This window comes from Adiantum capillus-veneris, chromosome 23 (assembly GCF_014529385.1).
Source record: "Adiantum capillus-veneris isolate H3 chromosome 23, ASM1452938v2, whole genome shotgun sequence".
NCBI lineage: Eukaryota > Viridiplantae > Streptophyta > Polypodiopsida > Polypodiales > Pteridaceae > Adiantum > Adiantum capillus-veneris.
Genome location: NC_140953.1, coordinates 92,308,632 through 92,319,824, shown reverse-complemented (window position 1 = coordinate 92,319,824; position 11,193 = coordinate 92,308,632). Strand labels below are relative to the sequence as shown.

At 38.2% G+C, this 11,193-nt stretch overlaps 1 protein-coding gene across 1 annotated transcript; it reads left to right on the top strand.

Annotated features, from left to right (window-relative positions):
• The first annotated feature begins 569 nt into the window (after window positions 1-569).
• Window positions 570-2,471, top strand: LOC147428175 (uncharacterized). Its single transcript, XM_086497011.1, has one exon. The coding sequence runs from the start codon at window positions 629-631 to the stop codon at window positions 2,087-2,089; it is 1,461 nt and encodes a 486-aa protein (XP_086353137.1). The 5' UTR covers window positions 570-628; the 3' UTR covers window positions 2,090-2,471.
• The last annotated feature ends 8,722 nt before the right edge of the window (window positions 2,472-11,193 follow it).

The following is an 11,193-nucleotide window of genomic DNA, read 5'->3' as shown; positions in this document are numbered from 1 at the left end:
AAAGTTAGAATCAATCCCCCTGAGCTCCTCATGCTGAATGATCCATCAAGTCGTCCTAGCTGTCTAACCCTTGTCCGTGCATGGCGAGGCCCAGTGATCTCAAAAAACTCTCCTGAGACTCGATCCCCAACTGTGTCCACTGCCAAGCGTGGCGGTGATAATAGAAATTATGTCTCTGCTCCTCTATCTCGCTGACCTCATGTCTGGCTTGTTGCAACTGATCCTCTAACCATCCACACTCAGGCTGCTGCCCTGCAATCTTTGAATGGATGTCAAACTGCGACGTAGACGCCTCTCTCTGGCGCGAGTCTCACTAAATCTGATCAAAGCCGTCTCATGGAGAAAGGTGCTAAGGGCCGCAATCCACATCTTGCCTTTTCTATCCAACACATTCCATAATATCGAAGTAGAATGTGAAATTCTTCTCCTTAGTTGGGAATAAGTTCGCAGCACCTACTTCGGCGTTCTCGAAGAGTCTTCACATTTGGAGGTGGCTGTAAGAGAAGGGCCTCCAGAGTTGGAGTAACATTTGGAGGTGACTACCTCTATCTTTCGAAGTGAGAGGGTGTGTGTATAATAGTTGAAAGGCAGAGGTTTTGAGGAAGGGTTTTAGGGTGTAGCGTCTGCGATGGCACTCTGGAATGCCGCAGCGCGCTCGCGCTCATCAGCGCTCCGGTTCTCCTGCTCTGCCAAGCGCCATAGCTCCAACGCTGCAATACTCGACCCGCGGAGGAAGCTCATCAATCATGGCTCCCATTCTGGGACTCGACTTTTGCCTTATAGTCGACAAAGTTCGCCATTTTTTATGGGTTTCTCTAGTGCATCTGTAGCAGTGTTGCGGCAAAGGCTGGGCGTGATGACAGCTGTTGCAGCCTTGCCTGGCGATGGAGACAGCACATGTATGAGGCATTTGGGGAATACAACTACTTGCTACTCAACAGCAGCCATGGCTAGCGCTCCTTCTTCGTCTGCAGCTGAGTATATACCAGGACGAGCAGATCCAGCAGGCACAGCCAACTACGCACGTAAGATTGGTGCGGCTGCTGCACCTGGCCATTTTAGAAGCTTCAGACTTGGGGGCAACGCAGGTGACTTGGTCGTGTCTTCAATTGGCATGGGGACATTCGGAGGGTCTGACACTGATGCTGTTGACCGTGAATACATTGAATCCCTCACTCGAGGCCTAACTTTGGGTGTCAACCTCATTGATTGTGCTTCCAATTACCGAAACATGCGTAGTGAGCTTGCTGTTGGTAAATGTCTCTCCATGGCTTTCAAACAGGGCATTTTAAACAGAAATGAAGTCATCATCTGCTCCAAAGGGGGCTTTCTTTCATTTGATTACCGTGAAGACATTGACCCCTACACCTACATTGACAATAAATACATACATACTAATTTGTTCACCCGTGAGGAGTTTGTTGGGGGTTGCCATTGTCTCTCACCCAACTTCCTCAAGAACCAGGTGGATATCACTCGGAGGAACATGGGCCTTGATGTAATTGACATTTATTTTGTGCATAATCCTGAAACTCAGCTTAATGTTGTCTCCAAGAACACTGTCTACAATAGGATCAAGGGTGCATTTAGGGCCATGGAAGAATGTTGTGATGCAGGCAAGATTTCAGCATATGGAGTTGCAACATGGAGTGCATTTCGTGTTAACCAGAGCGGTAAGCAATATGTGCCTCTTGAAGAATTGGTGAATTATGCAAGGGAAATTGCAGGGGAAAATCACCACTTTAAGGTAGTGCAGGCGCCCTTCAATGGAAAGCTTCAAGAGGCAGCCAATCAACCAACACAAACTGTACGAGGTAAGCGGATGCCTCTTTTGCATGCGGCACACCATCTTGGGCTATCTGTAATTGCATCGTCAAGCCTGGATCAGGGACATTTGTGCAAAAATTTGAATCCAGATATACGTAACAAATGTCCAGAGATTGGGGAACAACGAACAGATGGGCAGTGTGCTCTGCAGTTTGTTCGTACTACCCCTGGGGTGATGTCTGCTCTGGTTGGTATGCGCAGTGGTATACATGTAGAAGAAAATGCTGCTCTCATCAGAGTTCCCGCAAGTGCTCGGACATGACAGTATCTTGATGCGGATCATCTGTTACCTTCCAATGTTGATGCACTGCTTCTAGCTGCTTAATAGAGCCTTATCTCTGAGCCTTGTAAAAGTCCCTGGTCGCACAGCATGTAGTGTTATCATAGAAGCGGAAGGGAGACAGCAAGTACTTCTTTCTTGTCTGGATGGTAAGATTGATGGTAGGCCTTGTAGCCATTACTGATCTTTGGTCCTGGTATGTTGTATCACTTGTGCTGTCATCTCAACTATGGGTTACTCATTTTTGAGGTCTCGTTGTCAGTCCATAACCAGTATACTTATGGGCATGCTCTTTGCAGGATGCCACAGAAAGCTACATTAGGGTTTGACTTTCACTAATAGGTAAAGTGTATTTAAAGTGTCATCTCTTAGAAAAGTTTTAATATTATTCCTTGCACGTTTTGATAGTATCGGCAACCGATTTTGTCTCTTTTTGCGATGTCTTTTGAAGAGTACAAGTGCAAGGTGCAACCTGAGTCCAGTTTATGTTTTGTAAGTACAGTATATGCTAATAAAGCAGAAGCTTCTTATGTATCAGAAGTGTTTGTGCACAAGGTAGGGTTTCAGCATCTTTTATTTTATGGGTTGTAAGCAACTATTCTGCGATACCGGAATTTTCCATGATCAAAGTCTGCGGCTGGGTTCCAAGTGGGAATAGAGCAAGGCAGGCTTGTTCTTTCCTGCAATGTTACCTTTCCTCGACTTCTAGGTAAAAGTCTCTGCTTACAAGTCTGAGAAGTACTATCTCATACTATTTTATGAGTGATATTGCACAAAAGAGGAGAACATTTCTTGCCGGTTATGGAGGGGGTTGGCCTTGATGCCTTGTGAGAATTCGATGCCTTTTGAGTGCTTACATCATCCACGATGGTGCACAAGGGGGATGATTCCATGCAAAACATAGGTTGTAGTTCCTTTCTGCTGGTTGTAGTAGGTCATGACATACAAAGTGGACAGTCAAGGTGATCGATTGGAACGTCGTTGATGCAATACATCTCTGGTCAATTGCTGGGAGCATAGATGGATTACTACTTTCTGGTGGCCTCACTGTGAAAAAGTTAAAACCTTCTCAAGTCGGAAAGTGTCCTTTTGCTTTCTCATGTATAAAAGCTAATTCAGAGTTTGTTTAAGCTTCGTATACCGTCTTAATTAAGGAATCCCGTAACGGAACTGCTATGTGATGCCAGTGGCTTGGAGGTTCCTTTCCCCTGTTTTGCGTCTTACCTTCATTCCTGTTGATGCTGTTACTGTTATCTATGGGCATGTTTAGTCCCCGTCTTGAAGAATTAAGTAGAAAGTTAATGTTTAGTGACAGAAGAAAGCCCAGGTTTTTCTTTTTATACATGTGAACGAAGGACCATTGACTTCTTGTCTTTTGAATGTACGGGATATATTTAAGCAGTGTTTTGAGCTGGGACTTAAGAGCATTGTGCATGGTGAAAGTTTTGGTGTTTATGGTACTTGAGAGCCGACTTTTATTATGGCCATTGGGGAGTCCAGACTTCTTGTTGTATCAGTGGTGAAAGCTTTATATAGCGCTTCAGCTTAATGGTTATCAAGTCTTCGAATGAAATGAGTACTCAAAGCAAAAAGGCTTGGAACATGAGTTTTTGGATTCAGAGGAGCTTTTTGAGCATGTTTCATGATAGAGAAAAGCCTCTATTATTATCATATTGAGTTCTACAGGCACAAGTTATGTATGCCTTAGTTGACTCTGATGACGTTGCAACTTCTAATGTGCATAAGTGCTTGTATTCAAGATGGTGTGTCAGGCTTAGCATCCTAAAATTTGCAGTTGGCCTCTTGGATAATGCTCTTTGTAGTCCATCATGGTCTGATATGAAGTTTCTGGCGAAGAGCTGGCAGGTTGAACTTGTTTTTAATTAACCCCTTTGACTGCTAGGTAGATCTCTGCACTTCCACATCTTGGAAATCGTACATCACATTACAATTTGAGTAGTATTTCACGAAAGAGAATAAGATTTGGTGCAGGTTATGGAGGAAGGTTGCCTTGAAAACAGTCCTTTTTAGTGCATCGGAGAGACTAATGAAGATGCCATACTTTGTGCAATATCTTTCACATTGAAAGAAAGGGTTGTATTTTTTGTCTGCTGGAGTGTGGTGTAGGTGATCGACCGACTGGAGCATGAATGCTTTATTGGTGATTACCCAGGAGTTAAAAATACTTTTCGTGTCTTTGGATGAATGGGATGTAAGATATTTCAGTGGTACTGACTTATAGTAAACACGATCCATGGGATGCCTTTTGCAAAATGTATTTGGTGTTTCTAGTCAGTGGGGAGTTGGGGTGTCCAAGATTTTGGACGATCGGCTTCAGGGACTGATGGTTCTGGAAGTTGATTGCTGAGCAAAGTTGGAGTGAATTCAGTAGGCAGATTGGACTTCTTCTGATTGCATTACTCTAGTCTTTCTCTGATTGCCCAATCACAGTATATTTAACAGGGCTTGGATTTCTCCCTTTATCATTGTGAACAGCATATTCTATCACTTTTTCTAGAATTGATACTCGTTGTTGTGGTCTCGAGCGGGGTACTACTCAGAGAACTACTCAGCATGAGAAACTTGAGAACTTAATTCATGTCCAATCGGAGCATATTGTTTGGGAGCAAAAGTGCTTTTCATGTGCCTAGAAGAGTGTGTTGAGATCATTTAGGTAGATATTCTGGGATTTCCATATATCTAGCATTGAGGAGTCGTTTTTGGTTTGGTAATTGCTTGAAAACTGTGCAGGCTAAATGTTTGCCTTACTTGGACTCATATTTGTTTTCACACAATTGAAGAGAGACAACAAGGCCATTCCAAAAGGCAGGATGCCGTGTGGCTTGCTGCATTGCATATAAGAGCCACAAGTTGTGGTCTCTTCCACATGCAAGATAGGTTGTCAGTGGTAGGCATGAATGCTTGATGCTCTCATTGCCATAAAAGTCCATTTTGAGTTCGTAGCTCTCAGATTGATGTATATTATTGCCAGCGAGTTTTTGACATGTCTCGATGTTTTAAAAAGGACTTACATGCTCAAATTGAAAGTTACACTATGTTTAAAAAAGGACTTTCATGCTTTTAAAAGATTTACATGCTCAACTTGAAAGGTATACTCTAAATACTAGAATTTTGCATTTTCGTTTTTGGCTAAATTTTTCACTTACATGAATTCTTTGGTAGCGTTAATAAAATCCAAAGGGAACTTTGACCAAGTAGATGTATTCATAATGTATAATTATTCTTCCATGAGTTTTGGGACACCTAATATCTCATATACCTAGATATTTAGATTTGATGCTTTTTTTTTTTTTTGGCTTATTAAGGATTAAAGGCATTTTATACTCAAGTAGTTTTCATAAAGTTACCAATAGCATAGGTCAAGCAGGTAGACTATGTATCTTATATCAACATCTAATCATAAATGTTAAATATGCCTATATATTGAGCATTTTTTAAGAGATTTTAAAAGCCATAATGTGTGACCCAATTTTTTCCTATTGACTGTTTTAGTGCTTCCTCCTTGTCCCAACATTGTTCCAGATGGGATCTTCCTAATGCTTTTGGCATAGGTGATTCTAAAGGTATGAAAAAACCTAAGAAAATAAGTAATTACGGGTAATAATGAGTGTGGGCATATAACAGAATGAAAAAAAGACTTTTTTTAAAACGTTGTTTGATATCCCAAAAGCAAAATTGTGAGGCTAAAACAACCATATGATTTGATTACCAACCCATTAAAGTTTATGAAAAAAATTATATTTTGGTCTAGGGAGATCTTTAGTCTGTTTAGTATGTAGTCCATTGAAATAAATTGTTGTTTTGGACAAAATGGAGTAGTACTTCAATTTTGGAGGCTTACCGTTATTAAAGCGTGAAGAATTTTGGCAAAACCTTGAAAAGACACTTTTAAGTCCTATTAGGTTATCAACCAAGTGCTAATATAAGATATAAAAAACCTCTTCAACAATGTCTCACTGCTTAAAAGATGAAACAATGCAAGAATTTGAGTAATGCATTATTGATCAATTTTATCGATTCGAAGATGTTATCCATAAATCCACATGTTATATGCGGATACCTAAAATTGAGAAACTGAGTACAAAAGCTTTAAGAAATAACATTAGAAATTCAAACAACTCAGTAAATATACATTCATAAAAGAATTTTACTTCTCTATCACAAACAAATCCAATCTCTCTCTCTCTGCTCATCAATGATGTCTTCTCCTTCGTAAATACCATCTCTGATATGGTTAGATAACCATGAAAGAATGGATGGAGATTCAGTCGTGGTAGATTTACCATCTCTTCATCTTCTTTGTGGGTTGCAAACTTTCTGGTACTTTTCGACAAATCTTTCTATACATTGTGAGTTGTAAATAACAAACATGAAAATGTTCAAGTATTTTGTAGCTGAGAGCTTGTGCGGAAAGCCCTTGGGCCCTGGCAGCGACTCGGGGTGGCGGTTAGCCAGGTTTTCCCCAGCTTAAGGTGCCTTGCCAAGGGGTAAGGCGTCCTATATAACCCCTTATTGAAAAGTGTAAGGGACTCTTTTATTGTCCATCTACGAGGAGAAGCTTTGTCAACACGTTCAATGTACTATGAAAGATAAAATATATACTCTCCAAGCACCCATCCCTCAGCCATTGAACCATCTGGTTGCTCTCTTTGACGAGCAAGTCCCTTCAAAACTCCCATAAATCTCTCAATCCAAAACATCTAATGAGTGCTAACAACACTTGCAATCTCTATCTCATCCACAAGATGGATAAGTATGTGAACTTGAATACCAAAAAAGGAAGTTGATAGCTCTTTCTCTACCAAGCAAATGAGCTCAATGCACTTACTTTTGTTTTGCGGTATTGACCTAGAATGAATCTCTTTAAACGTAATCTATCTGTAAAAAAATATAACTAAATGTGTATTAAAAGCACATATATAAACATTTGCACGCTATAAACATACCTTACTAACTTTTTCAGATGGTAAATAATATCTTGGATACCACTCAAGTAACCATCAATAACAAGAGGAAGAACATGCTACATTTTTCAATTTACAATCAAATTAGATATCATTTGGTTGAAACAACTTATTGTGATTTAAAAAAAATAGAGTTACCTTGATCAAACTATGCCAATTATGTGTTTTTAAATTCAAAAGACTTGTGTCTTCCACAGTGAATATGTTCTTGAATGCGACACCATATCTTGTGGGTGTGTGGTTGTATTCTATGATTAATCGTGTTAATATCTTTGGAGATAAGAGTATAGGTGCGTATTCTTTTCGACATGTCTTTTCATCAACATGGGGCCACGAGTTGCGTTTATAATTTTTCTCTTTTAAGTCAGTTTAGACTACTTCCGTGTTCTTCAAACCTATATATATTTTCACAAAGAGGGACTGACATTTTTGAATATATGCATAGGATCAAGAAGACGAGAGATTTTTGAATTTTTCCAATCCTCTAAACATAATCTTACAAAGATAGAAGGAGCTAGAGCGGGTCGTTCTCGACATCGCTCATCACCTCCGTCGCTTACAAGCTTTGACTCTGGATCAATGATGGGCCCTATGGTCCACTTCTACTCTGTAGGTGTCATCCATACTAAACATCATTCATTCTCGATCTTTCCATTAAATTTTTTAGTTTGTGTACTTTGACATAGCGAATGATCTTTGAGAAAGAATCGTTTATGTGCAAGGTTTTTTTTTTGAGATGCTTACTATATATAGATTTCAACCAATCACTACAAGAAAGGTAAGCTTTATAACCTTTGGTTGAGCACCGTGCATCCATAGTAAAATATTTAGTATGATGACAAAAAATAGAATAAAATAAAAAAATATAAGTGTGTATTATTTAAACACAAATCAGTATGTGCAAAAAAATCGTAGTCGAGAAAGTCATGTATAGTTCATGTTAAAATTCCATGAACTTTAAATCTTCTTTGATTTTTTCATTTTTACATACTAAGTACGTCTGTATCCCTCTACAACTATTGGAGATCATTAATTAGAAGATCCAAATATACGTTAATGTTTTTAACTTGACATTTTTTAAAATTTAAATAAAGGGTCGTAGATTATAATTAATAAGAACTACTGATTAGGTCTTCCCAATCTCGAAAAAATAAAATCCTTTCAAAACATCTTAAGTGCGTAAGTGAAGGGTGAGTTTAGCAAATGAAAAGACTTATGAAGGTGGAAAGTCAAAAGGCCTATGAATGTGGAAAGTCAATTGGCTTTTTGTGTCCATATAAAGAGATGATATACTTCACATTGGTGCATTTGTATTTTTTGCACGAAGAAGGCCATGGGGGGTGGTGGAGAAATGGTGCAATTTTTGAGCCATTGATGCAAAGGTTGCTGATGGTGGACACATGTCCTCTTGGCTTGAAAATGAAAGTATTGTAAACATTATATCTTCCTTTTAAACTGTAAATGGGTCTTTCCATCATTGTAATTTGGTACCTTCATTTAAAGCTCCCTCAAATTTTTTTAATCTTTGTTTATTTGGACTGCTTAAAAAATCTTTAAAGAACAAAGCATTAGTACATTCATAGAATTTTGATCCCATGATGTAAAATATTGCAATATTTTGATTTGTAAAGAATTTTTTTATTTAAGACCTCCTAAAATGACATTTCATGAAAAAAGTTTATTTATTATTCTTATTGAACCTACCTTTTCTTAAGAAGTTATTTTATTATTATCTATGTTTATTAAATCTACTTTTTAGTTTGTAATGGGGTCTCTTTATTTTGGTTTTTTGGCTTTACTTTTTTTAATTTTGTTTTATCTTAGAATGCCAATGAGATCTTTTCACCTTGTTGTTTAAGTGGGTCCATTGCGATTAATGCAATTCCAACTCAATTGAGCACTTTAAAAAAGAAAGTGTGCTCATTGTAACAAACCTCACTATTTATTGACCATTTCACCTTTATGTAGATGTGTGCATTTGTGTGTGTGGGACTGGGAATGAAGGAAAAGTGCATTTTTCATATCCATAATCTGTCGTCAAAGGTAGTGGTGGGAGCCAGATCGATCGGTAGATCGGTTTGAAACCGCTAGTTTGTAATTATGTATGTATATGGACAATACAATTTTATATCAGAACTGTACAATTACACAACTCATAAAGACTTACTTCTAATTAATCTTCCCTCCCCCCCTTTACCTTCAATAGGCCATCGTGACTCCTCCTTGTTTTTTTCTTATATTTTTCCTTTAACGTTTTCTTCTCTTTTAAGTGTCCTTGCACTATGTAGTTATTGAATTTTTTTTTTGGGATAAACTGAACCATTTACTTGAGCACATGGAGAATGGATTCACACCATTCAAACCAATGCTCATCTTAATGTGTCGTGGTTCTTCAATAAACTTTGGCCATTTTGTATTGATATATTTGAAAGCAGAACAATCCAATGGAATTTTCATAATCCCATCTGTAATTACATTTTTTGCTCCTCGGTCTATAAGTCTTGCTAAATTGGGTGTTCGAAATAGATGTTGTGTACGAAGTGCCAATGGAAAATGTCAAAGCACATTACAAGAGATGTATTCGCTCGTATCTTTATAACAAGTTGTTTTACACATTGAGAATTTCTCCTCTCTAATATTTGCATATATACAAAAAACAATCGGTGGGACAGACGTATATATAGTGTTGTAATCAAGTCTAAGCTTGATCAACATCTTTTTCACCTCATCTCTTGATATAGTAAGGACGTTGTTTGAGGGTAAAAACTATTGAGATACTAGTCTGCGAACAAAAATCACATATAAGTTAAGTATTAAATTATTTGAAAATAACGCAATTAACATTGACAATTAAGAATACATTTACTTTAATAGTATCAAAACGGATGCATTACTTCAACCATAACAATTTTGGAGGTTGAGAATAAGCAAACTCGTACCCAATTGTGATAAATTTAAGCCTTTGTAGGTTTGCTCAAATGCTTCTACTTTAAGAAAACTTTCTTTATCCATTGCTCCACTTTTTTCATTACAAGTGCCACTTTCTTTGTACCAATCATGAATAAATTATTCGTGCCATCATTGTCATCAAAGTTTTTTTTTTTTGGTCAAAATGCGAACCATATAGTTTTTATAATCTACCATAATTGTTTGGATCACTTCTGCGAAGAAGTTTCATGCACTTAATTGACATAGTTTGTCGAAAAGTGTTCGGTCTAGCTGGAAAAGTGCGAAACCTTTGGCTGTGAGAGATGAGAGTCACAAACACTTTGTGAAAAAGTGTTTATGAAATTCACCAACCCTCTTCTTAAAAATGGCTGAAATTTTAAGAGCGTTTGTGACAGAAAAATCACAGACCCTTTTTTCTATTGTGCTTGGAATCTGCTTGCTTTTGTAAGCGAGTTTGTGAACAAAGGATCACAGATTCACAATTAAGTTTACTTAAAAAGAGCATCTAGAAACACTAAAGTTCCAGCAATGAAACCTCAATGTTTATACAAGCATAATTCTCATTTAAAACACAAACCTCTTCTATGGAATCTTGTAGCTTTGTCCCCAATTACATAGTCATAACTTCAAACAGTTAAAAGAAAATCACGATGTTAGAAGCTAGACACACCCCACGGCATCTAACTACTTGGCGGACTATTATTTTTGTAATTATTCATTCATTGAGGAAAACCCGATCTTTCACCTTGTAAATATTGGGACTTACAGAAGTTTCCGGATTGTATCCCAATTTCGATAGTTAGATTGAGTAGATGGTTGATTTTGGAACTTTAGAAGTTGTAAGGTATATATACCACTTTTTGACCTTAATGAAAAAAACCTTTTGTCATTTTAAAAAACAAGTTTGAAGTCTGTGAGTGAGCATACTGTGTACGAAAGAGAGAGTGTGAGCTTCGTCTTGACGCTACGAGTGCTACAGTGGTTGGAATCGAGTGCGGAGAAGTGCAGCGTGTTGCCCCCGACTAGAGCTACACGCCGATACCAACATTGCGTGCGTACGGTCCGGCTTTGTGAGCTCCTTCTACGAGCTTCATCGATTGTTTGGGTGAGCATATGTTGTTCGATTTTGCATTGCAGCATATCCACGCGTTC

Excerpts from the sequence above, each read along its gene's own strand:
- LOC147428175 (XM_086497011.1), top strand. The coding sequence starts at position 629 with ATGGCACTCTGGAATGCCGCAGCGCGCTCGCGCTCATCAGCGCTCCGG.